This window comes from Ochotona curzoniae, unplaced genomic scaffold (genome assembly GCF_017591425.1).
Source record: "Ochotona curzoniae isolate NIBS_2020 unplaced genomic scaffold, NIBS_Ocur_1.0 patch433, whole genome shotgun sequence".
Taxonomy (NCBI): Eukaryota; Metazoa; Chordata; class Mammalia; order Lagomorpha; family Ochotonidae; genus Ochotona; species Ochotona curzoniae.
Genome location: NW_024467010.1, coordinates 450,824 through 475,592, shown reverse-complemented (window position 1 = coordinate 475,592; position 24,769 = coordinate 450,824). Strand labels below are relative to the sequence as shown.

Genomic DNA, 24,769 nt, shown 5'->3' with positions numbered 1-24,769 from the left:
TGCCCACCGGCAGCTGGGCTCAGAGGTGCCCCAGGTCTGAGAACAAGCCGGGCTCTGATGGAACGGGATGGAAGTTCCACAGCTCACCATCTACCTCTTGAGCAGTACGGTGGACGTTCAGCAGACACTGAGACCTTGGCAGAGCTCAGAATGTCCTGAGCTGCCCGCTGGCATTGCTGCAGGCACCGCTGACCAGGGAAGAGCCCCAGCTGGACCTTGCCCGCAGCGGCCCCCTGACCCACGCACTGAGGTGGCACTGTGCCCTAACTGGACCCTGCCCACACTAGGCCCTCGAGCCGCACAGTGAGGTGGCACTGTGCCCTTGCTGGTCCCTGCCCGCAGCGACCCCCTGACCCACGCACTGAGGTGGCACTGTGCGCTAACTGGACCCTGCCCACACTAGGCCCTCGAGCCGCACAGTGAGGTGGCACTGTGCCCTTGCTGGTCCCTGCCCGCAGCGACCCCCTGACCCACGCACTGAGGTGGCACTGTGCGCTAACTGGACCCTGCCCACACTAGGCCCTCGAGCCGCACAGTGAGGTGGCACTTTGCCCTTGTTGGCCCCTGCATCTCCTGACTTGGCTGTCGCTCCCCAGGTGACCTGGAGGAGTTCCTTATTTTCAGGGCCTCAGTGGAGGGGGGCGGCTTTAACGAGCGGTGCCTGGTGGCCACGTCATTCAGAGATGTGGGTGAGAAGATGGTGGTCACCGCCTTGTTCAACAACCAGGCGTACCACTCTCCTGCCACTGCTCTGACCGTCGCAGACAACCTGCTGTTCCGGCTTCTGTGCGGCCCCCGGGCCTCCATCGTGGTCTCCAACTACCCCCAGCCCCGGAGCGCCCTGCAGGTCGCCAAGGACCAGTTCAGCGAGTATGTGCAGTCCACACTCCCTCCCTGGGATTGCCTGCCCACCTGGCTGGCACTGCCAGGTGTCTACAAGCACAAGGGTTTCTGTCCCCCAAAACCCTGCAGTATCTGGGTCCCCTGTCAACCTGCCCCTCTTGAGCGGCCCTTTTCACCTGTCTCCAGGGGTTTTGGTGAGTCCAAGCTTCCAGCAGGGTCAGCCTCGGGGTGGAGCTGGCAGGGCACAGTGTGAGCTATAGGGTCAGCCTCAGGTGGAGCTGGCAGGGCAGTGTGAGCTGTAGGGTCAGCCTCAGGTGGAGCTAGCAGGGCACAGTGAGCCAGCGCAAAGACTGGTTAATTTTGCTGGGTGGCTTTAGTGGCTTTAGCAGATATGAGTGAGTTAGTGTGGAACTTGCCCCCTTACCATCTCGCTCAGGGGCTGATGGGCATATTCAGTGAACATTCTGGAAGTGGAGCTCAGGACCTGCTGGGCTCAGTCTCTGTGGCTATTCAGGAGTGCCCTGGCGGGTCTGGCCATGGGATGCAGCTGCGGGGAGTCAGTGGGGACCCGAAGTGCCCAGGAAAAGCCTTCCCAGGTTCCTGGCTCCAGCTTTGCCTCCTCAGCCCCCTCTAGTGGTGCGGCCGCTGCACTGCAGGCTTGAACCATCGCGGGATTTGGGGTGAGGGCGGCCCTGGCCTTGACCCAGCCGTCCTGTGCTCTGTACCCCTAGGGGCCGGAAGGGCTTTGACATCGCTCTCAATCTGCTCTTTGCCATGGCCTTCCTGACCAGCACATTCTCCATCCTGGCGGTCAGTGAGAGGGCTGTGCAGGCCAAGCACGTCCAGTTCGTGAGCGGCGTCCATGTGGCTACCTACTGGCTCTCAGCTCTGCTGTGGGACCTCATTTCCTTCCTGGTCCCGAGCCTGCTGCTGCTTGTGAGTCAGGAAGTCCCTCCCGCAGGTCTCGGGGTGGGGGTTCACCCTAAGGAGACCTGCACAGACCTGGAGCCAGATGGGACATCTGAGCTAGGGCTCCCTCAGGAGCCAGGGCCAAGAGGGGCCGACGGGGCAGGGCCCAACGGGGCAGGGCCCGATGGGGTAGAGCCCAATGGGCGGCCCCTTCCCTGACCGCTGTGTGCCATGGGCAGGCGGTGTTCCGGGCCTTTGATGTGCGCGCCTTCGCGTGGGAGGGCCGGGCGGCTGACACGCTGCTGCTGCTGTTGCTGTACGGCTGGGCCATCATCCCCCTCATGTATCTGCTGAGCTGCCTCTTCTCCAGCGCGGCCACTGCCTACACCCGCTTGACCATCGTCAACATCCTGTCGGGCGTCGCCACCTTCCTCATGGTTACCATCATGCGCATCCCAGGTGGGAGCACGCAGCCCTCCCCAGGGCACCCCTGCCCGGCCAGCCACAGCAGGCCTCTGCAGTGTCCCTGCCGTGTGCAGTGACGACAGAGCCAGCCAGGGCCCCCTGGGAGCTGCCGCCTCGCTAGGCCTGCTAGTGGGGACCAGGCCCTAGCCCGGGAGGTCCCTGACTGGCGCTTTGCTGCCTGTGCCTGTGTCTCCTCACCACAGCGGTAAAGCTAGAAGAACTTTCCAGAACGCTGGATCATGTTTTCCTGGTGCTGCCCAACCACTGCCTGGGGATGGCGGTCAGCAACTTCTACGAGAACTACGAGACCCAGCGCTACTGCACATCCTCAGAGATCGCTGCCCGCTACTGCAAAAAGTACAGTGAGTGTCCCACGCTGGCCACAGCGGCCACAGCCCAGGGTTCCTCTGCTGGCCTTCCAAGCGGCCGGCTTTCCATGCTGTGCCCCGGTGTGGCTTCTGCTCTGTCCAGCCGTCCCTGTGTCCTGAGGCATTCAGGGGTCCAGGCTCAAGGGCGAATCAGGGGCGGGCCCGTTGCCCCCTCAGGGAGCTCCGGACCACCCCGACAGGTGGCCGTGTCCCTTCTGTCTTCATGTGACCCCTTCCTCAGGTCTGCGTCTCCAATCTCGCTCTGTTCCCCTAAGAGTATCAGTTGACCGTACAAGTCGCAGATGAGGGGGTGGGACTTGGCCCTGCACAGGTTTGACCAAGTCTCCACGGCATGTCAGATGGGAACGCTGTGGCCACCTGCAGACCCCTGGGCACCCTCGGCTGGCCCAGTCCTGTGTCTGTCACTCCAAGGACTGGGCCAGCCGTTGCTGTTTGTGTGCTGTCCCCTACTCGAAGCCATTGCTGCACACAGTGCCCAGCCGGAGGAAGCGGGTGTGTGAGTGGACGCAGCGTGCTGAGACGCACCTCACATGGTGGGAGGCCGGATGGACACAGGGTGTAGAGTGGGGCCCACGTCTCCCCTGTTCCCCACAGACATCGTGTACCAGGAGAACTTCTACGCGTGGAGCACCCCCGGGGTCGGCAGGTTCGTGACCTCCATGGCCGCCTCAGGGTGTGTCTACCTCAGCCTGCTCTTCCTCATCCAGACCAACCTGCTGTGGAGGCTGAGGAACGCCGTGTGTGCCTTGCGGAGAAGGCGGACACTAGTGAGTGGCCGCCAGGAGCTCGGGACGCTAGCCACAAGCCCCATGTGCTTCGTCTGAGCGTCCCCATCCCCGACCAGGTCCCGGGGACTGCCTCCTTTCCCCCAGACCCATCACTGCAGTCAGCCTTGGGGGCCTGAGTTAGTACTCTGTAGGACCCAATGAGACGTCTGTGTCCCTGCCCTCCTCCTTGCTTCCTGCCTGCAGGGCCTGAGCTGGGGCGAGGATCTCCATTCCAGCAACCCACCCCAGGTCGACCCCCAGCCCTGCCCCATCTCCCTCCAAAGAGGGGCCTAGGCTGGGATTCACCAGTGCCGTCTGGGTCTCGAACCTCCAGGCAGAGCTGTGCGCCCAGACAGCGCTGCTTCCCGAGGACCAAGACGTGGCTGATGAGAGGGACCGGGTCCTGGCCCCCAGCCCAGACCGCCTGCTGGACGCACCACTTGTCATCAAGGAGCTGTCCAAGGTGACGCAAGGCCCGTCCTGCCCCTTCCTGTCCCCGCCTGACCCCGGGGTCTCTTCACCGCAGGCTGACCACGGGCATTCTTGCAGGTGTATGACCAGCGGACGCCCCTTCTCGCCGTGGACAGGATCTCTCTTGCGGTCCAGAGGGGGGAGTGCTTCGGCCTGCTTGGCTTCAATGGGGCTGGGAAAACCACCACGTTCAAGATGCTGACCGGGGAGGAGTCCATCACTGCTGGGGACGCCTTTGTCGGGGGTCACAGCATCCGCTCTGCCATTGGGAAGGTGGGGAACAAGGCGGGGGACAGGGCTGTCTCTGGCTCCTGGTAGGCATAGTCAGCAGTGTTGGCTGGTGGGACTCACCCCAGCAGGTGGGAAGAACAGAAGAGGCTGGCCCAAAAGGAAAGCATGTCCAGTTCTGGTGCAGTGGACACCTTGCATCCAGACAGGATGAGTGAGTGTGGTGAAGAGGCCACACAGGAGACTGGGGCTCAGCACAGGGACCCCACACTGGGCTGAGCACGCAGGCTGAGGGTAGCCTGGGAAGGCATCCTGCCGCTTAGCCCAGCGTACACCAGGGAGAAGGGACAGCAAGGTTCCTGTGACCAGGAGGTGGCTGCCAGGTCCCCCCTGGTGTGCACACACGTTCAGGCCCAGGCCTCCCAGGGTCTCCAGGACTGGGCTCTGAGCCTGCAGGCAGGGTCATATTTCCACACAGGAGATTCACAGCCCCTGAAGGGAACCATCCCACAGGCTGATAGGAAGCAGTTAGAACATGCAAAAGGCCAAGAGCCACTGTTGCTGGGATCAGTGGGGCGGCTAGCCACAGCACCCCTGGGTTCCGGAAGGGAGAGAGAATGGGAACTGACTATAACCTGAGCAAGGAGTGGCCAAGCAAGCTGGGTTTGAAGCAAGTGCTGGAGGCCTCAGTGGGCAGCTCTGCTCGCTGGCCCCCTCTGCTGGCGGAGAGCCTCCCTGCACCAGCCGGGTCTTGGTGTCCAGGCCCTCTGCCTGGCTCTCCCACCAGCAACCCTAGACACATGAGAAACATCCTCCAAAGGATGGCTTCCTTCTGACCCGCTCCCTCCGGGGCTGTGTCCTAACCCCAGGTGCGGCAACGGATTGGCTACTGCCCCCAGTTTGATGCCCTGCTAGACCACATGACCGGCCGGGAGATGCTGGTCATGTACGCTCGGCTCCGTGGCATCCCCGAGCGCCATATCGAGGCCTGTGTGGAAAACACTCTGCGGGGCCTGCTTCTGGAGCCACATGCTGACAAGCTGGTCAGGACGTACAGGTGCGACCCTCGTCAGCCTCATCCCTGGCCCTGGGCCACCTGGCTGAAGCCAGGGTCCCCCTCAGCCGCCCTGGCCCATCCAGCTAGAGCTGGCCTGCCCCTCGGCCTCCCTGACCCACCCAGCCGGGTCCCCCTCGGCCTCCCTGACCCACCCAGCCGGGTCCCCCTCGGCCTCCCTGACCCACCCAGCCGGGTGCCCCTCGGCCTCCCTGACCCACCAAGCTGGGTGCCCCTCGGCCTCCCTGACCCACCCAGCCGGGTCCCCCTCAGCCGCCTTGACCATGTCTGGGTTCTGCTCAGCACAGAGCTAGGAGTGACTACAGCAGGCCAGTTGCCTGAGCCCACAGCCCTAGGACTGGGCAGGGATTGGGCAGCATGGTCCAGGCAAGGCCAACATTCAGAGCCTGTCCCGACACCAGAGGCAAGGCCAGTGTATATGGGGGCACTCCTGCTCTGCATGTGGCCCGGGACCCTGCTCCCGCCAGAGCCTCTCCCCTGGCTGTCACTGGGCAGTGGGGCCTGGGCTGCTTCCCCTGGCCCAGTCACTGGGCAGCGGGGCCTGGGGAGTCTCTTGCTGTCAGTCTGACCCTGTACCTGTCACACGCCACCCCAGTGGGGGGAACAAGCGCAAGCTGAGCACGGCCATTGCCCTCATCGGAGAGCCCGCCGTCATCTTCCTGGACGAGCCGTCCACTGGCATGGACCCTGTGGCCCGGCGCCTGCTCTGGGACACCGTGGCCCGCGCCCGCGAATCCGGCAAGGCCGTCATCATCACCTCCCACAGGTAGAGCCGGGGGTCCCCGTGGGTCAGTGAGAGAGCAGACGAGGCCGGGGAGGGCAGGCTCCGGGGTGGGCAGCAGGGCCTGTGCCTACCACAGACTCCCCGGCCCCTGGCCGTGGCCACACTCTGGAATGCCCTGACCTGGGCGTCGCCACCTTCCCGCCCACACAAGACCCCGGCGGTCAGGGTGGGTGGCGGCACCCCAGCCGTGTCTCAGGCCTCCACCCTTGTCCCCAGCATGGAGGAATGCGAGGCCTTGTGCACCCGGCTGGCCATCATGGTGCAGGGTCAGTTCAAGTGCCTGGGCAGCCCGCAGCACCTCAAGAGCAAGTTTGGCAGCGGCTACTCCCTACAGGCCAAGGTCAGGAGCAAGGGGCAGCAGGAGGCGCTGGAGGCGTTCAAGGCGTTTGTGGAGCTGACCTTCCCAGGTGTGTGCTGCCCTGCCTGAACCCCCGCCCCCCAGCCACCGGGGCGAGGGTCCCTGTGCCCAGGCCGCCCTGCCCTAGCCCAGCATGGAGCTCACAGCAGCACGGTCTGATCTGTGTGCAGGAAGCATCCTGGAAGATGAGCACCAGGGGATGGTCCATTACCACCTGCCTGGCCATGGCCTCGGCTGGGCGAAGGTGAGCACAGGCCCGGGCCCTCGCTCTGACTGATGCCAGTGGGGACGGGGCGTGTCCCAGCCATCTCTCCAGGTTGAGTCTAGACTCTTTCCAGAATAAATCGCCTGATTTCCCCCTAAAACTCACCAGCAGACCTGCCAGCTCCTAAGTTTTATGCCTAGAACATTTGAGTGGAAAATAATTGAATGCAATAGGAAAACTGACCAGGGAAGATGCAGCTGGCCCAAGGTCACACTCTGTGCTTGGAACAGAGCAGTAGCTTCTCCTGGGGGGCAGGACTGACCCCTTGGGCTCACTCCGGGGTGGGGGACTCTGGAGCCAGGCTGACAACGATCAAATCTTGGCAGGAGTGGCAGGCTGCCTGGTCCTGTTGCCAGGGAATTTGTAGAGCTGGGCCCCCGGTCCTCTGGCCAGTGACTGCTGTCCTCCACAGGTTTTTGGCATCCTGGAGAAAGCCAAGGAGAAATACGGCGTGGACGACTATTCTGTGAGCCAGATCTCATTGGAGCAGGTCTTCCTGAGCTTTGCACACCTGCAGCCACCCACCTCCGAGGAGGGGCGATGAGGGGGGCATGGTGGGAGGGACAGGAGCCAGGGCCTGTGCCACTGGTGTGCATCTGTCCCAGGGAGTCCTCCCGTCTTTCACTTTCACTCACTGTCTCCTGTGGTGGCTCTGAAGAGAAGCGAGACAGTCTGCACAGAACAGACTCAACGCATTGGCACCCTCCAGGGCAAGGCAGCCAGCAGGCCTCAGCTTCCCAGGCCCAGCCGCCGGGACTCACGCTGCCAGCCCAGACTTGGGTCTCCCAGGTGTGGGCAGGCAGGCATCCCCAGCGGAGCCTGGCAACTGGGTCTCTATAGGAGCTCACGCAGGGAAGGGGCCCGGCAGGCAGCATGGAGGAAGCGAGACCCCAGCAGGGATGAGGAGCAACCAGGCCCCCAGGCTGCTGGCAACGGGAGGCCACAGAGACAAGATGGCAGCATGGCTCGGGGCTGAGACTGCCCTCCAGGCACTGCCACCGCCAGCGTCCTGAAGTGGCTGACCCAGACCGGCAGCACTGTCCACCGCTCCCTTTAGGACAGTGGGGACCAGGGGTACCGAGCACACACTAAGCACATTGTCCAGAAAATAAAGGCTGTCTGTTTCAGACATGTCATGAGCTCCATCACTCACCCACCAATCCCAGCAGGAACCCCACTTTCCCCATGGCTGAGGGGGACAGCCACCAAACAGTGAACAGGTGGGTCCCTGTAGCGGGGGAGCAGCTGGCCCCTGGACACAAAGTTCTCTTCTAGAAGATTCTTCCTCAGTATTAGCTCCCTTATGTGTGCAGTGTCCTGAGGTTTTTCACAGCTTTATTTTGACTTAAGTCCCTGCATTTGGCATTACCTTACAATTCACCATTTTAGGAAAATTTCTTCTCCCTGTGGCCCTAGGGCACTTCTTATTTATACTTTTCTCAGTTTCTCAAACTTTTTTTTAAAAAGATTTATTTTTATTACAAAGTCAGATTTATATAGAGAGGAGGAGAGACAGAGAAAAAGATCTTCTGTCTGACAATTTACTCCCCAAGTGACCGCAGTGGACGGTGCTGCGCCGACCTGAAGCCAGGAGCCAGGAACCTCCTCCAGGTCTCCACACAGGTGCAGGGTCCCAAGGCTTTGGGCCATCTTCAACTGCCCTCCCGGGCCACAGGCAGGGAGCTGGATGGGAAGCAGGTATTAGAACCGGCGCCCATTCGGGATCCTGGTGCTTTCAAGGCAAGGACTTTAGCCACTAGGCCACGCTGCTGGGCCAGTTTCTCAAACTTGATGAAAGTACAGGGAGCTTTCAGTAGCTTCCAACAGACAGATGTACAAAGAAGAGACACAGAGAGAAAGATCTTACATCCACTGGTTCACTCTCCAAGTGGTTGCAATGGCTGGAGCTGAGCTGACCTGAAGCCAGGAGCCAGGAGCCTCTTCTGGGTCTCCAGGATGGGTACAGGGTCATAAGGCTTTGGCCCATGGTGTACTGCTTTCCCAGGTCACAGGCAGGGAGCTGGATGGGAAGTGGAGCAGCTGGGACATGAGCTGGCGCCCACAGGAGGTAAATACAGAGATGGCTGGGAGGGAGCCCCATTGTGGATGCTCAGCTTGGCCTGAGTCACTTCCTCCAACACTCAAGGCACTGTCCCTCACTAGGCCCCAGGGCAGGCGGGCTGGGCAGCTCAACCAGAGCACCTGTTTCCTGTTGTCCCACCTGAGTGGCACTGTCCCCGTGACCGTACTGCTCACCTGGGCCAGCACAGCACTCACTGCACAGGCAGCTGTGCCCTCTGTATCCCCTGCCCCAACAAGGACCAGCCAGTGCCACCTGAGCCTGCGCTGCAAGTGGAGTTGTAAGGAGAGCTCTTGGGGTAGGTGGCCTGGCCCCACTGGAGCCCCAAGGGGCTGCCCTCCGTCCACGCCCCCACGGAGAAGACAGCCCACACACCCTCCTCCCCACGGCTATCATGAAAACCCCAGGACCTGGGCAGCCCTTGTCCTTCTCCCAAAAGAACCCTTAAAAGAGGGGGCCTCGGGGCTGGGGAGCAGGAGTCTGAGAGGGGGCAGCAAGCCTGGCCCTAGGCTTCCACAGGCCTCCCTCACACCCAGGAGGCAGGACAGCACTGGGGGGCCCCTCCTCACCGGCTGGGCCCTCCAGGCCTGGGCAGGCTGCAGCTGTGGGGTTGGCCCTGGGGAAGGGAGGACCCTGTCTCAATAGTTGCTCAGGCCCCCACACTGCCAGCATGGGGTGCCCCACCTAGTTGGCCTGTCCTGTGACACTGCAATGAAGTGCAACTAGCTGTCACTACCTCAGAAGTACATAAGAGGCTCCAGGGGTGCTCGGACCCCCACGTCCACTGCTCCAACCCTGGGACCCTCCAGAGGGCAGCCTGTGCTGCTGTCTAGGATAGTCTGGGGTGGCTGCTGTAGGAACCTCAGTCCCTGGCAACACCCGGGGGGACCCCATGAATCCAATCTGTCTAGGGCAAGATCACCCCAAACTGTGGGACTTCCCCTGCAGTCTGGTTAACCCAGGAGACCTCCGTTCCTCCTCAGACGGGCACCAGGCCTCAGAGACCATATGCTACCCAGGCCCCAGCCCCAAGGCTCCACCCTGCCTGCCACCCCTGCCCATCCAAAGCTGCTGGAGTTCACTGCCCTTTGCAGCACACCACAGGCTACCTGTGTGTGCAGAGGCAGAGGCAGCCCTTTCCTAAGGGTGCCCACGCTGCTGCGCCCCAGACTGCCGCTAGGGAAGGGGGCTGAAGACACTGGCCACAGCCTCAGCCCAGGCAGGACCCTCCAGCGTCAACCTTAGCAGGCTGGCACCAGGGCTGGGAGCACAGCGGAGTGGGTTCCCACCACTGAACCTCTGCCAGTCTCCAAGCGCCACAAGCCAGGCCGCTCAGTTTGTAGCTGCAAAGCTGGTGGCACATTTGATAACAGAATTAGTGATATTCAGAAACAAATCTCTCACCTCCCTGTGTGCCTGAATAAATCACGCTTTTAGATTTAATATAAAATGTGTTATTTTTGCTGTGCCAAATTATTAAAGAGCATTAAAAAAAATTTTTTTTTAGATTTTTTTATTGGAAAGTCAGATATACAGAGAGAAAGGCAGATTTCCAGAGAGGAGAGACAGAGATTCACTCCCCAAGTGGCTACAATGGCCAGAGCTCAGCCAATCCGAAGCCAGGAGCCTCCTCCAAATCTCCCACTTGGGTGCAGGTCCTAAGGCTTTGGGCCATCCTCGACTGCTTTCCCAGGACACGAGCAGGGAGCTGGATGGAAAGAGGGGCCACTGGGACACAAACCAGCGACCAGATGGGATCCCAGTGTGTGCCAACGTGAGGACCTTAGCCACTAGGCTGCCGCGCCAGGCACAATGCAAGGGAGAGCCTGCCCTCTCCCCACACCGGGGTCTGGGGCCTCTTTGGCCAGGCGCTTCAGGTGCTCCCCAAGTCGCCTTCAAGGCCCACCAAAGCCATCAACAAGCTGGGGACAGCAGCCTCGCACCAGACCTGCTTGTCCTCCTCCTCCTGCTCTGAGGGTTCCTCCCATGGGCGGGCCCCAGCAGGCAGGCTGCCCAGCTCCCCTGCCCCCCGGGGTGACGGGAGAAGGGCACCAGTGCCACGCCTGGATGGGGGAGGCAGTCAGCATGAGCCTGCTGGACGGCAACCCTGGCCCCAGGAGCGGGGAAGGGGACCCGAGGACACCGCTGGGCTCAGTCTGCCCTGTGTCCCTGAGGCCTGCCTCGCCTCTCCAGCCCCCTCCCGCCCTTTACCCAACCTCACACCCCGTCTCTTGTCCTCTCGTCTAACAGCCCACAGGTCAGGGAGGGCTGTGGTCTCCTTTCTCCAAAACCCCGGCTCGGAGCTGCCATCTGGGGCCGAGCACCCCCCCGCCCTTCCACAAACTGTCACAGGACAAGGACTCCAGGAAGGTGGCCGGGGCTCAGCGGGGCCCCTCGGTGTGACCCGTCCCTCCCGGGCCTTCCTTCAGGGGCGGTCGGGGTGGCATGGCCTTCCGTGCACTCCGCCACCCCCGGCCCTTGCACCCAGATTCCAGCGCCCCTTTGGGCCTGCTCCCGGCTGCGACGCCATCTTCCCGCCCTCGGCTCCTTCCCTTCCTCCCCGCCTTGAGCTCCAGACTTCTCCGCCCCGCCGCGATCACAGTTCGAGTCCCGCGTGTACGGGGTCACCCCGTCCCTGCCGGGTCCACGGCACCCCTGGGGTTCGTCCCGCCCGCGCCGTGCCCAGCGGCCCATCCCGCCCCGTTCCGGCCCCGTTCCCGCCCGGCCAGAGGACGCCCAGGGCTCCTCCACCTGGGCGACGCCGCCTGCCCTTTGACCCTCCCCAGGCTCGCGCCCATTGGCCGAGGCGCTGCGTCATCGCCGCGCGCCGCCCGGCGGCCCCTTCCCGCGCTCGGGCGCTGACGACAGAAGGGCGCCGGCCTCGGCGGCTGCGGACGCAGGAGGCGGAGGGAAGATGTAAGTGGCGGGGCCGAATCCGACCGCATCCGAGCGGCGGGGGCCGCCCGCCAGCCCCGGAGGGCCTGCTCCTGGCGTGGGCCGGCTGCCGCGCCCCGCCAGGCCCCCGCGGGCCGGCTGCGCGGCCCCGAGCGCTCAGGAGAGGCGCTGTGGCCGCGGCGGCGAGGGGCGGCGTCGCGGCCCGGAAGTGGCGGGCGGGCGGCGGGGCCGGGGGGCGCGCGGCCTTGCGGGAGGGGTCTGCTGCTCGCGTGTGACTAACTCTTCTCTCCTCTCTCTGCTGGCCGCGCACCCTCCGGAGGACGGGGACGTCCCCGAGGCCCTGGACTGGTGTGGACAGAGGAGCTCAGCCTTTGCTTTCTAGCTCGCGACCGCACCCAGCGAGGCGTTCGCTCTCCCCGTGGCTCTTGATTTTTTCCTGTCTAGTCTGAAGCCGGTGGGACCCGTTCCCCGCAGAATGCAGGGGTGGGAGGGCCCGCCCTGTCCAGCAGGGTGGCCGTTGGGCCCTTGAGAGGCCCGGAGCCGACCGTGAGGAAACAGGACCCTGCTAGCCTCTCTTCCGTTGGGAAGGTGAAATTTTGGATATGGCGTGTTGAGCATGTGATGCAAAATTAATTTCGTCTATTTTTGCGATGAGGCTGCAAGAAAATTTGAGGTGGTGCTCGGGGCGCGCCTCGTTTCCCCTTGAGAATTCAGAAACTGCGTGTGACTGTGCACACAGGTGTTATGGCAGTTTGACAAGTTAATGCAAAAGTGAAAAGACAAGTTTAGGTGCAAACAGTCTGAAACCGTGCGTATTTTCATGACGTGTGCCTCCCGTGCCCTCTGAGGAGCCCTGCTAGGGTCGCCACACCAGGTGTGTTCCATGGCTCACCGCGCTGATGGCGGTGAAGGGGGCCGTCCTTGTCACCGGAGAAGGGACGAGTGGCCGGCACAGGGCCTGTGCGGCTGCACCGCCGGCCGCCCTCGCTGTCTGCTGGCAGGTGTCGCTGGGGGGGGTGACAGGACTGCTGTGCGCCCGCCCCTGGCTGCAAGGCACCCAGTGCAAGCATTGCAGGCCGTGCTCCTGGAAAGCAGCCATGAGGAATCGGCCCTCTGACTCTGAGTAGTGACTTGTTAGCATGCGTTAACCAGTCCTCGAGTCCACTTTTTATTTATTTATTTAATTGAGCCCTTGCATGAAATGTGTTGCTTTACACAATTTCAAATGTCAGTCCTCCCTCCTGTTTTTGAAAACCAGTCACCAAGCGCAGTTGGAGCGGTTGTAAGCGCTCTGGTGAGGCCCGCCTACGCTCTCCCACCTGTCGTGTTCCTTGTCAGATATCTAGCCACCTGTCAGCCTCCTTTAAATCACAGACTTCTTTAACAAGCTTTTGTTACTTTTAAGTGTTTGCGTAGTAAATTCTTCAGTACTGCTACCACTCACTTTTTTTTTTTAAAGATTTATTTTTATTATTTTTTTATTGGAAAGGCGGATATACAGAGAGGAGAGACAGAGAGGAAGATCTTCCGTCCGATGATTCACTCCCCAAGTGAGCGCAACGGGCCGATGCTATGCCGATCCGAAGCCAGGAGCCTCTTCCGGGTCTCCCACGCGGGTGCAGGGTCCCAAAGCTTTGGGCCGTCCTCGACTGCCTTCCCGGGCCACAGGCAGGGAGCTGGAAGGGAAGCGGGGCTGCCGGGATTAGAACTGGCGCCCATATGGGATCCCGGGCGTGCAAGGCGAGGATCTTAACCACTGCGCCACCGCGCCGGGCCCTACCATTCACTTTAGAAATGACTTTTGCTGTGGTCTTATGATGTAGTGCATCCTGAAAGGAAGCCTGGACTGGGGTAGGGCTGACCCCGTCCAGAGTGCCGCACTGGATGCGTGTGGCGTCATCACCTTTGCGGGGGCCTGGCAGTGAGCCCTCGTGCCACCCCGCTGCCTCCTGCGCATCTGCCCAGCAGGTGGTCCTGCCGCATGCCCTGCTTCCTGTGCCGCCTTGTCTGTTGAGCTTTGTTTCTGCAAAGTGAACTTGTTGCCTTGCCGATTCATTCATCTTGAACTCCTTTTATCTTGTTATTAGGCTGCTCTTTGGCGTAAATTGCAATCGATTAGGGATCGTTTCTCAGAATCGAGTTAGAAGTGAGAGTTCAGATAAGTGAGGCCGCCACTGCTGCTTTGAACACCTCAGAAGGGGAGAATGGATTTATCAGGAGTGAAAAAGAAGAGCTTGCTAGGAGTCAAAGAAAATAATAAAAAGTCCAGCACTAGGTAATCCTTCCCTAAGATTTTTCTAGTGCTACATTGGGGGTGCGCAACTGCTAGGACCCTCAGGAAGTGCGTCCCACAGTGCGTGTCCCGTGCCACAGTCAACTCTGTGGGCACTGGGGTCTCCGGCCTTTCTGGGTCCCCTCTTCCGGGCTGTGCTGTTAGGGCCTGGCCGGAGGCGCAAGCGCTCTCACACTCTTCCTCACCGCGCAGGGCTCCTTCTCCTACCAAGCGCAAAGATCGCTCTGATGAGAAGCCTAAGGATCGCTCTAAAGATAAAGGGGCCGCCAAGGAGTCGGGGGAGAAGGACCGCGGCCGCGACAAGGCACGGAAGCGGCGCAGCGCTTCTAGCGGCAGCAGCAGCACCAGGTGGGCTGGCTGGCCGGCAGCAGCCCGGCCTCTTCCTCAGCTAGCCACCAAGCACGCATGCCTGGCCGCCGGCCGTGGGAAGAGGGTGCCCCTTCTCTGCATGTTCAGGAGTGGGCTCGGGGTGTGTGCTCAGAGTCCTGGGTCAAGCGATGTGGCGGCCTCGGCCCTGTGGAAGCCCAAAGCAGGAAAGGTTTCTTTGCAGGAACGAAGTGGCGGGACTGGGGAGGAAGCAGAGGCTTGAAGCGGGGGTCCACGCTCGTGCCCATTACAGGGTCGCCTTCCTGTCCTGTCTCAGGTCTCGCTCCAGCTCCAGCTCCAGCTCGGGCTCCAGTACCAGCACGGGCTCGAGCAGCGGCTCCAGCTCCTCCTCGGCCTCCAGCCGCTCCGGCAGCTCCAGCTCCTCGCGCAGCTCCAGCTCCAGCAGTTCCTCAGGCTCCCCAAGCCCCTCTCGGCGCAGGCATGACAACCGGCGACGTTCCCGCTCCAAGTGAGCACCCGCTCCCACGGGGGGACGGGAGTGGCATAAACAGACCAGAGGCTCTAGGCTTTGTAGGCTGCATTGTGCACCTAGACTGGTAGGGAATTCTTCCCTCTGAAAACTTGGGCACACAGCTAATTTTGCACTGAGAGTCCAGTACGTTTTGATTTGACAGAAGGTGTTGCAGGCGTTTCATTTTGTTTTCCCAATCAGATCCAAGCCACCTAAGAGAGACGAAAAGGAAAGGAAACGACGGAGCCCGTCCCCAAAACCCACCAAAGTACACATTGGGAGGCTAACCAGAAATGTGACCAAGGTGAGGGGCAGGGAGCTGCCCGTGCCTGCCAGAGCTGGCCTGGTGGTGGACCATGAGTCCAGGAGCTTCTTGGCAGGCTGGGAGGCTTGTCCCAGTTAGGTGGCAGTACACCAGTGTCAGTCATGGGGTGCTGAATGCTCTGTTACCTGCTTTTGTAGGACCACATCATGGAGATATTTTCCACCTATGGGAAGATTAAAATGATTGACATGCCTGTCGACAGAATGCATCCACATCTCTCCAAAGGCTACGCCTATGTGGAGTTTGAGAATCCCGACGAGGCGGAGAAGGCCCTGAAGCACATGGATGGAGGTGGGCTCTGGGGGCTCTGGGACGCTGGTGTGAAGGGGAACATCCGTGGCTGAGAACTAGGGTATCGGGTTGTAAGATTGTCTTTATCTGAAAGGCAGATTCAGACAGAAACCTTCCAACCACTGGTTCACTTCCTGAATGGCTGAACCAGGAGCCCGGAACTTCCGCTCAGTCTCCTGTGCAGGTGCAGGGTCTTAAGGAGTTAAGCATCTTCCGCTGCCTTCCCAAGCCACTAACAGAGTCAGATCAGATGTGAAACCGTTCCCAAGTGGGATGCCAGAGCTGAAGTGAAGGGTTAGCGTACTGCACCAGCCCCCGTTATTATGTTCGTGTAAGACAGAAATGACAGCATCTTCCTTCCGTCCGCCTCTGTCACAGCAACCAGGTTAGGCCAAGGTAAGACCAGGAGCCTGGGGCTTCATCCTCTCCTCCACGCCGACTGCTGCCTTCTCAGGCCTGTGGGCAGAGAAGTGAACAGACCCGACGTGACCCGGGCTGGAACGTGGCACTGAAGCAGTACTTTGGCAGACCTCCCTGCCACAGCCCGCTGCTGCGAGGCTTTGGTTTCTGGTCTTGCATTTCTAGGGTTGATTTAGTGAGTGGTAGGCTTGCTAGTTACTTTTTCCACCTACTTGTGTCCCTTGGACTGCTTATGACGTGTAAGTATATAGTTCTCTGTAGTTTTTGATGACCATTTTGTCTTTCGATCAGCGTCCTGGCTGCATTAGTTGAGTGGGCAAGGGCTGGGTGCGCAGCCACAGCCGCAGGAGCACTCTGGGTCCCTCAGCACTTAGGCAGCTTCTCTCCGTTGACTTAGATCTGTGGGAAGTGTTTGCTCAGCACCAGCTGTCACTCACTAAGAGCCTGGGGACGTGTGTGACTGGGGTTTCCCGGGCAGCCCCTCCACTGGCAGCTGCCGGGAAGGTGGATTTGTCCGTGACTGTGTAGTCGATTCCCTGTGGCCCCCAGTTGGGTCTGGTCTGGTCTGGTCTGGCAGTGAACTAGGGAAGCCTCGGGCTGTTTGCTAAGTTAAGCCTAGTTGGGTATGTATAACAAGAGTCCAGTATCTCAGGTAACCCAGGTGCTTCTGAGGTGGCCTGGGAGGTTGAAGTTAAAAAGACAAAGCAGGACCTGGAGTGGAGCGGGGCCTCAAACACCCACAGCCGCGTGCACAGTCTCCTGTGGTGGACAGAGTTGCACCTCCATTTCCTTTGTACCTAGGCTGCCTGTGGCCCTGCGGGTTACCCCTGGCTTCTTGCAGTCGCAACCCCCACCCCCTTCATTTGGTGCCACGCTTCCGCACTGCGCCTTGTACCTCGCCCTCGGCCCTGCCCTGTCTGCCCCCGCCTCCTGGCGTAGGTGCCGGTTCACTGAGCCTTGCTTGTTCCAGCAGGGCAGATTGATGGCCAGGAAATCACTGCGACCGCCGTGCTGGCCCCCTGGCCCAGGCCGCCCCCGAGGCGCTTCAGTCCCCCCAGGAGGATGCTGCCGCCGCCTCCCATGTGGCGCAGGTCACCACCCCGCATGAGGAGGAGGTAATTCAGAGCTGGTCCGGGCCTGCTGTGCCTGCAGAGTACGGGGGCGGGGAGGCCTTTCAGTGGCAGCGGGCAGCAGGGTCCCCCCAGAGATGCTGGGTCCTTCCAGCACTGCCATCTTGAGCTCTCTGGGAAGCTTCAGCAGTGGAGAGGGGTCAGGATCCCAGGAGGGGGCCGGGCTCCATGCTTCCAGGGCTAACTTGTTTTCTGCTCCCCTCAGGTCCCGCTCACCGCGCCGCAGGTCCCCCGTCCGCAGGCGGTCCCGCTCTCCCGGCCGCCGGCGTCACAGGAGCCGCTCGAGCTCCAACTCTTCCCGATAAGCAGCCACCAGAATTCCTTCCCCTGTAACTTTATGCCCTGTCCAACTCAGTTTTGTCACCCTGCTAGCCGGGATCAGATCCGTAGGAAAGGAATTCCCTGCTCGGACAGCCTTCGGAGGGGACGGTCACGACATTGGCTGTGCGGGTCACGTTCCAGAAACCGTGCGGGTTGGGGTCATGCCCTTGCAGGTTCCGTAGCTGGAAAGGTCCCTTTTGTGGTGCCCTCGGGGACAGCAGGGTGCCTGGGGCCGGGCTGGAGCCTGCCTGTGTGTCCCTGAGAGCCAGCTCTGCAGGGCATCACAGTGCACTGTCCCCACCCCCTTGGCATCTGCCACTCACGGTGGCGTCACTGGTTACCTTGACAACATGTACATTGCGTGCTTGTTTTGTTTTGTTTCTGCTTTGCTTTTATTGTACAGTCAGTACTATCAAATTCTTAAGTTGAGTTTTATAACTTTGCAGCATTTTAGATAATGTGTTTGTACTTTGTTGTGTAGAGTGGAAGAATTGTGTTGAATAAACTTAGGATTAGAGTGCAGAGTGCTGCGGCTTTTGTTGTGTGTTCTGGGCCTGTGCTGGGGAAAGCTCAGCCAGGCCTGAGCGGGGACGCAGACTGGCCACCTCCTGCCCGGCCCACCTGGCACAGGTGTCCGTTCACACCACTTCCGCTTCAGGGTCCCTGCTGCCCACGCAAGGCCCACTCACCTTTAACCCCTTGTCTAGCCTGGACAGGTGGCTTGTGGGGCAGAAATGCTCCCAGGATCCTCTAGTACTGAGATGCCCGAGTGTGCGGACCTGCCTCTCTGAGGGACAAGGGCCCGAGGCTGTGCCCCCTCCACTTCTGTTCCCCACAAGGACGCAGCGCGGCCAGGGCTGGGCCCTTTGCCCTCCCTGCTGCAGAGCCTAAGCCTTGGGGCGCGGCCGGAACGCCAGGGCCACTTCTTGACAAGGGGCACAGGCCAGAACAACCCCCCTTTCCTCCTGGAGCTCTGGGGACAGCACCTGTGGCTGGGGGTCCCGCAGCATGTCCTGGGGGCGGGGTCCTGCAGCATGTCCTGGGGGCGGGGTCCCGCAGCATGTCCTGGGGACGGGGTCCTGCAGCATGTCCTGGGGACGGGGTCCCGCAGCATGTCCTGGGGACGGGGTCCTGCAGCATGTCCTCCTGGGGACGGGGTCCTGCAGCATGTCCTGGGGACGGGGTCCCGCAGCATGTCCTCCTGGGGACGGGGTCCCGCAGCATGTCCTCCTGGGGACGGGGTCCCGCAGCATGTCCTCCTGGGGACGGGGTCCCGCAGCATGTCCTCCTGGGGACGGGGTCCCGCAGCATGTCCTCCTGGGGGCGGGGTCCCGCAGCATGTCCTGGGGGCGGGGTCCCGCAGCATGACCTCCTGGGGACGGGGTCCCGCAGCATGACCTCCTGGGGACGGGGTCCCGCAGTATGTCCTGGGGACGGGGTCCCGCAGCATGTCCTCCTGGGGACGGGGTCCCGCAGCATGTCCTGGGGACGGGGTCCCGCAGCATGTCCTGGGGGCGGGGCCCGGCTCCCTCCCTGCGGCCCCGCCCCTGGCGGCCAGGCTGGCCAAGATGGCGCTGGCGGCGGCCTTGCGCGTCCCCTTGCGCGTCCCCTTGCGCGTCCCCTCGCGCGCCCTGCTCTTCGCGGGTACGTGGAATGGCCGGGGGCCGCGGAGCTGGCGCGTGGCGGGGCGCCGGGCTGGGACCCACGCGCCTTCCTCCTCTCTCCCGTGTGGCAGGAGTCCGAGCCGGGCGCGGGCGGCCGGCGGCCGGCGGCGGGGACGGCGCGCGGCGCTTCGCGAGCCACAAGGTGCTGGTGGAGCCGGGCCCGGCCGCAGGTGAGCGGGCAGGGGCCTCGGAGAGGGGTGGGAGAGCTCGGGGGTCCACCCGAGCTGTCGGGGTGTGGGGGTGTGGGGCTGGCTCGGTGCTGCCCGCGGGCACGGCGCTGCCCGGCCGCCTCCCCCGGGACAAGGCCGAACCCCGGGTTTAGAACCAACCGGGTCCGGCGAGAACTTGTGTTTCTGAAAGGCTCCTGTCTGTGAGGAAGTTGCATGTTATCAAAGTGCGGGGAAGGAAAAAAATTTTTAACGGCGGGGAGGGTTAACTTTATCAGGTGTTACAATACAGAGCTTTTGGGGGAAAATGTGTCATGAACAGCATGCATGGGTTTGGAAAAACGCCCAGGGCCACAGCAGCTCCTGCTTTGAATCCTGCGTTTTCAGCAGCCTGTTGTACGGGGAGTTTGCCCCCGCCAGCTGGGATCTAGTGCTGGCCCTAGAACCGAGGACCCCCGGCGGCGCCCCCGCCGAGTGTGTGGATCCCTCCATGTGGTCCTTGAGGAAACCTTTACCCAGAGTCCACCCTGTCTAGCTCCTCCTGCAGTTAGCTCATGTTCACCTTTAAACCTTGTGACCTTCCCCACCGCCTGGGCAGCTTGTTTCTGGAACTGTGGATCTCACACTATTTCAAAAAACAACAACAGCAACAACTACATTTAATATTTATTGCCATCCACTGATCCACTTTCCCAAATGTCCACACCACAGCCAGGACCAAGCTGATTCCAAAGTACTCTTGTAGCTCCCCTGCGAGCGGCAGGGGTCCCGCTGCCCAGGCAACCCCAGAGCCACCTGGAGCAAGAAGTCGGAGCCAAGCGCTGAAGCTAGGCAGCTGAACTCAGTCCCTCCAGAACCCAGAACGGGAAGCTGCCAAGTCACTGTTAGACCAGATCCACCTGACTGTCCGTTTCCCACGGTTTTGCCTGGGTAGACTTGGAGCCAGCAGCTATGTTCTCTGAGGACTTGGTCATCACTCCAGGGAAGGACTTGTGTGGACCACAGAGTCACCGGCAGGCATGGGCCATGTCCCTGCAGCCCACGGTGGTGCGGTTGGGGCACAAGGCGGGCACAGGCGTGGGCAGCCCAGGACTGTGTCCATGTATTTTTAGTCCCTCCCTTCCAGCACACCTGAGCCAGAGCCCCACTAGGTGTGTCCTGGCACAACTTTTTTTGTCTGAGATTTTTCTCCTGGAGAAAAGAGAGAATCCTGTTCCCACGAGGGCCCAGGAGTTGGCTTTCAGAGCACAGGAAGACCAGCTGGTCGGGGGCTGGAAGCACTGCCTCAGACACTGCCAGCTGGCCTCAGTCCAAGCTGCTGTCCTTGGGGCTGAGTGGATGCACACAGGCTGCAGCTCAGCCCAGGACACAGCAGGTTACAGGGCCGGCCTGCTACCCCTGAGGTCAGCTGGATGTCAGCTTGAGGCCAGACTGGCCAGAGAGCCGGTGTGTCCCTCCACCAATGCTGTGCTGAGGTCTCTGAGATGAGCATGCCCGAAGACAGGTCTCTTCCTCTGTCTCTCCTCGTCTCTAGATATCTGACTTTCCAGTAAAAATAAATAAAATCTTAAAAAAAAAAAAAAAAGGCCTGCCTCTCCTTTGTGCAATAGATAGCAAGGAGGCAGCAGCAGGCAAGTTTAGAGAGGAGGAGAGACAGATCTGTCCACTGAGTCTCTCCCCAAGTGACCACAATGGCCGGTGCTGAGCCAATACAAACCAGGAGCTCCTCCGGGTCTCTCACATGGGTGCAGGGTCCCAAAGCCTTGGGCCGTCCTCAACTGCTCTCCCAGGCCACAAACAGGGAACTGGATGGGAAGTAGAGCTGCTGAGATTAGAACCGGTGCCCATATGGGATTCCGGTGTGTTCAAGGTAAGGACTTTAGCCACTAGGCCACCATGCTGGGCCCAAAAATAAATGTTTTATAGCGAAAAACCTTATAGGGCTCAGCATGTTGCCTGAGCCTGAGGCTGCAACGGTGGAGGGGAGCGCCCCTGGGGCAGTGGTGTCCTGCTGAATGTGCTTAAGGAAGGAAGTTGCTCACTTTAAAAAGAGCTCATCTACAGCCTGAGCCTCACCCATCAGCAGCCTCACACCAGAGCCAGCGCTAGGACACAGCGCACTCAGCCACTACCTGGGCCCCACATGCCCATCAGAGTGTGCGGGACACTGTATGCTCCTGTTTTGGGCTGCTCTGGTTTCCAACGCAACTTCCTGCTAATGTGCCTGGGCAGGCAGGAGCAGGACCCCTGTGCTTGGGAGACCAGGCTGGGATTCTTGGCTGTCGTCCTCTGGGGAGCAAGCCAACAGGTGGGATGTGCTGGACACCAGTGTCCCGTTCCTTGTTTTTGACTCAGGGGTCGCCGTGATGAAACTCGGGAGCCCCCCAGTGAACAGCCTCAGCCTGGAGCTTCTGACAGAGTTCGTCATCAGCCTGGAGAAGCTTGAGAATGATAAGAGCTTCCGGGGCGTCCTCCTCACCTCGGTGGGTGGCCCCTATCACCCTGGGGGCCCCCATCTGGGCCTCAGTGGGTCCTCAGCCCTGAGGCAGGTCTGGCACAGGCCACATCTGCCCACCCTGCGGTCCCTGTCCAAAGCCGCCTGCCCGTGAGCCCTATGTTACCTGGGGCTTCCTGACAACTTTTCAGAGGCCAGTCATGGCCAGCAGGTCACCAGCATGGGCTGAGCAGGTGCACACTTCACCCACAGCCTGCTCTGCTGTGTCTCCCACGGGCCTGATGGCTCAATTGTCAGTGTCGTTAGCTTGGCCCGCGTGGACAGGGAGGCACAGAGGGGGCGAGCTCAGGAAGCTGTCAGGGGGTGGAGTAGACTCTGGCACCCCTGTCTTCCCCTTCCAGGCAGCATGGTGAGCGAATCTGCCAACCCCCACAAGGACCTCCCAGGCTGTGCTCTCAGGAGCCGTGGGGGCTTGTGCTGACCCCGATGAGCCTGTCCTGGCCGAGCCCTTTGCCCTGGCTGTCTCTTTTCACCCCTGCACATCTTTGGTAGTTGTGTGGCAACCTGGGTCATCAGAGCATGCCTCCCAGATGCTGCCCCTGCAGGGATCTGCAGCTTGCCTGGCCCTTCGGGGCAAAATCAGATCCTGGAGCCAACTGCGCACCTGAGCTGTCAGCTGCACTTGTCCTCCGAGCAGTCAGAAGCTGTGGAGGGGACAGCAGCTTGAGGGCGACGAGATCCCAGGAGGTCAGACCCAAGGCCCCAGGCACCACAGCTTCGGGCTCCTTGGGGCAGCCCCTGGCTCTAACCCCACTGTCCCTTGGGCACCTCAACCCTGGTGACACAGGGCCAGTCTGGAGGTGGACTGGCAGGCACCTGACCGCGGCCACATCCCCTAGGACTGCCCTGGCATCTTCTCTGCCGGCCTGGACCTGACAGAAATGTGCGGGAGAAGCCCTGCCCACTACGCCGAGTACTGGAAGGCCGTGCAGGAGCTATGGCTGCGGCTCTACCTGTCCAACCTGGTGCTGGTTGCCGCCATCAATGTGAGCGTCCCCACCCCCAGGCGGCCTCAGGCCCTCGAGCAGCCCAACGGGGGGTTGTGAGGGGCGTAAGTGCTTATGCTGTGTAGCAACTGGCCTGAAGGACGTGGGCAAACATTTTAGAGCCCTTGTTCTGCCCAGCCTGAAGGAGCAGGGCAGGGCTGGCTGTGCACAGCAGCGGAGGCTACTTACCCTGGCCCGTGGACTGGGGCAGCTCCAGTCCCCTTGGTGCAGGGCTCGGCACACCAGGCCTGCTTCCTCACAGGGAGCCAGTCCCGCCGGCGGCTGTCTCATGGCTCTCAGCTGCGACTACCGCGTCATGGCTGACAACCCCAAGTACGTCATGGGGCTCAACGAGACGCAGCTGGGCATTGTTGCCCCCTTCTGGTAAGGCTGCTACTGCACCTGCTTGAGCCCCTGGGAGTTGGGCAGACCCTCCTGGGAGTACACCCATGTCCAGCGAGTGGACATGTGTCCTAGGTTCAAAGACACCCTCGTGAACACCATTGGGCACCGGGCTGCAGAGCAGGCTCTGCAGCTGGGGCTGCTCCTCCCACCGGCAGAGGCCCTCAAGGTGGGCATGGTGGACCAAGTGGTGCCCGAAGACCAAGTGCAGAGCACAGCGCTGTCGGTGCTGGCCCGGTGGATGGCCATCCCAGGTGAGCAAGGCAGCCATGGGTCGCCAGCAAATGGGCCCTTCCTCACCTTTCCCCTCCCCAACCTGGTCCTGTGAGGCAAGACTACATTTCTCAGAGTGGCTGTATTGAGGTCCCCAGTCAAGGACTGGCAGCTTGATTAAAACCAGGAAAATGGGTCCTCAGGCGTGAGGATCCCACAACCCTTGGGGCCACTCTGGGGGTGGCTGGGAAGCTGAGTGCTTGTTGATGGAGACCAAGGAGGTCTTGCTGGCAGAGAGGATGAGCAGGCTTATGCATAAAGAGCCAGGTGGCTCGCCTGCTCTGTGGGCCTGAGCCCTCGCATAGGATGGCAGGCAGAGAGCACAGAAACCAGCGTGCACATGGCTGGGCATTTGGGCTCAATACCATCCCCCCCCTTTTTTTTAAGATTATTCATTATTTGGAAGGCAGTTACAGAGAGAGGGAGAGACAGATCTTCCCATCACTGGGCCTCGCTCCAGATGGCCACATTGGCCAGGGTCGGGACAAGCCACATCCAGGAGCTCCATGCTGCCCTCGGGGGTGCAGGGCCCAAGCATGTGAGCCATACCATGCTGCCTTCCCAGGCATGCCAGCAGTGAGCAGGACCACAAGTAGGGCAGATGGGACTCGAACCAGCACTGTCATGTGACATGCCAGCATTGCAAGCAGCAGCTTCATCTGGTCTGCTTCTCAAGTCTTTAAAAATGAAAATACCTAAAGGGTTTGGGAAGCTGCGCTTTCCTGCCGTTCTGCTGGACAAATTGTTGAATGGCGTGCTGCCCTTTTTTCTAGCCGGGAATGCTCTAGGGGCCTGTGCGGCAGGCTCAGCTGCCCATGGTGCTGGTCTCTGTGTGTGGGTTTGAGTCCTGGATGCTCCACTTGTGGGGCTGTTCCCTGCGAATGTGCCTGGGAAAGCTAGAGCAGATGGCTCAAGGGCGTGGCCTCTGACCCACATGGGGGCCCCTGGATGAAGCACTTGACTCTTGACTTCAGCCTAGCCCAGCCCTGGCCATCCTAGCTGGGGAGTGAACCAGTGGATGGAAGATCTCTCTCTCTCTGCCTTTCTCCCTCTTTGTGTTTCAAATAAATAAATCTTTAAAAATATTGGGAAGGAATGTTCTCAGTAACATGATTCCATAGACACGGCACATTAGCAAAGTGCTTTTCTGAAGGGATCGGCAGGCAGTGGGGCCATGCCTCTGAGGGCTCCTGTGGGAGGGTGGGGCCCCGCCATTCTGCAGGTGGGTTTCCCCAGGTGGACCCCTTTTCTTCAGACCACGCGCGGCAGCTGACCAAGAGCATGATGCGGAAGGCCACAGCAGAGCGCCTGGTGAAGCAGCGGGACGCCGACATCCAGAACTTCGTCGGCTTCGTGTCCCGGGACTCCATCCAGAAGTCGTTGCAGGCATACTTACAGAAACTCCGACAGAAGGGCGGCTGAAGGCCCGGCTGCCGGGGACGGGGAGGAGGGGAGCCACTGTGCCCTGCGGCAGCTGCCCAGCCCAGGGGGTTTCAACAAGGTATTTTCCAGTTTTCAGTTCCTTTTGGTTCTTTATTTTGCTAGTCCGCCCATTACCCCCTGCCAAGCCTGCCCTGGGACTGGGACCCTGTGAGCAAGCAGTGCCGACACACTG

General features: G+C 61.0%; 3 protein-coding genes across 9 annotated transcripts in view; all 3 read left to right on the top strand.

Moving 5' to 3' along the window:
• The window catches only part of LOC121167830 (phospholipid-transporting ATPase ABCA3-like), a 32,972-nt gene extending 25,291 nt beyond the window's left edge, over positions 1 to 7,681 (top strand). For 3 of the 5 annotated variants that reach the window (XM_040997495.1, XM_040997494.1, XM_040997493.1), the window contains 12 exons: positions 597 to 870; positions 1,575 to 1,779; positions 1,992 to 2,211; positions 2,421 to 2,579; positions 3,201 to 3,373; positions 3,708 to 3,836; positions 3,923 to 4,117; positions 4,942 to 5,129; positions 5,743 to 5,913; positions 6,148 to 6,338; positions 6,460 to 6,533; positions 6,967 to 7,681. In XM_040997495.1, the coding sequence (XP_040853429.1) occupies positions 597 to 870; positions 1,575 to 1,779; positions 1,992 to 2,211; positions 2,421 to 2,579; positions 3,201 to 3,373; positions 3,708 to 3,836; positions 3,923 to 4,117; positions 4,942 to 5,129; positions 5,743 to 5,913; positions 6,148 to 6,338; positions 6,460 to 6,533; positions 6,967 to 7,098 (2,111 nt within the window). In that variant the 3' untranslated portion in view covers positions 7,099 to 7,681. Of the gene's footprint in view, positions 1 to 596; positions 871 to 1,574; positions 1,780 to 1,991; positions 2,212 to 2,420; positions 2,580 to 3,200; positions 3,374 to 3,707; positions 3,837 to 3,922; positions 4,118 to 4,941; positions 5,130 to 5,742; positions 5,914 to 6,147; positions 6,339 to 6,459; positions 6,536 to 6,966 lie in introns of those variants that run through there. The other 2 variants (XM_040997496.1, XM_040997497.1) reach the window with 2 other exon arrangements.
• Positions 7,682 to 11,469: 3,788 nt separating this feature from the next.
• On the top strand, positions 11,470 to 17,669 carry LOC121167859 (RNA-binding protein with serine-rich domain 1). Of its 3 annotated transcripts, XM_040997552.1 has the most exons (9): positions 11,726 to 11,879; positions 13,370 to 13,380; positions 13,617 to 13,804; positions 14,015 to 14,170; positions 14,466 to 14,657; positions 14,862 to 14,964; positions 15,123 to 15,276; positions 16,670 to 16,811; positions 17,032 to 17,669. In XM_040997552.1, exons 3-9 carry the CDS (start codon positions 13,734 to 13,736, stop codon positions 17,129 to 17,131), a joined length of 918 nt encoding a protein of 305 aa, XP_040853486.1. In that variant the 5' UTR covers positions 11,726 to 11,879; positions 13,370 to 13,380; positions 13,617 to 13,733; the 3' UTR covers positions 17,132 to 17,669. The 3 variants fall into 3 exon arrangements, with proteins under 3 accessions (XP_040853487.1, XP_040853488.1, XP_040853486.1); XM_040997553.1 differs by lacking the exons at positions 11,726 to 11,879; positions 13,370 to 13,380 and adding an exon at positions 11,470 to 11,550; XM_040997554.1 differs by lacking the exons at positions 11,726 to 11,879; positions 13,370 to 13,380; positions 13,617 to 13,804 and adding an exon at positions 11,489 to 11,550.
• Positions 17,670 to 18,715: 1,046 nt separating this feature from the next.
• Positions 18,716 to 24,669, top strand: LOC121167838 (enoyl-CoA delta isomerase 1, mitochondrial-like). The gene is made up of 7 exons (XM_040997510.1): positions 18,716 to 18,791; positions 18,892 to 18,981; positions 21,334 to 21,461; positions 22,333 to 22,479; positions 22,742 to 22,863; positions 22,957 to 23,135; positions 24,410 to 24,669. Exons 1-7 carry the CDS (start codon positions 18,716 to 18,718, stop codon positions 24,574 to 24,576), a joined length of 909 nt encoding a protein of 302 aa, XP_040853444.1. The 3' UTR covers positions 24,577 to 24,669.
• Positions 24,670 to 24,769: the final 100 nt, after the last annotated feature.

Coding starts and splice junctions, on each gene's coding strand:
- LOC121167859 (XM_040997553.1), top strand. CDS start 13,734: ATGGATTTATCAGGAGTGAAAAAGAAGAGCTTGCTAGGAGTCAAAGAA. Junction 14,658..14,861: donor CGGCGACGTTCCCGCTCCAA/GTGAGCACCCGC, acceptor TTTCCCAATCAG/ATCCAAGCCACCTAAGAGAG. Junction 16,812..17,031: donor CCACCCCGCATGAGGAGGAG/GTAATTCAGAGC, acceptor TGCTCCCCTCAG/GTCCCGCTCACCGCGCCGCA.
- LOC121167838 (XM_040997510.1), top strand. CDS start 18,716: ATGGCGCTGGCGGCGGCCTTGCGCGTCCCCTTGCGCGTCCCCTTGCGC. Junction 18,792..18,891: donor GCGCGCCCTGCTCTTCGCGG/GTACGTGGAATG, acceptor CAGGAGTCCGAG/CCGGGCGCGGGCGGCCGGCG. Junction 22,864..22,956: donor GGCATTGTTGCCCCCTTCTG/GTAAGGCTGCTA, acceptor CATGTGTCCTAG/GTTCAAAGACACCCTCGTGA.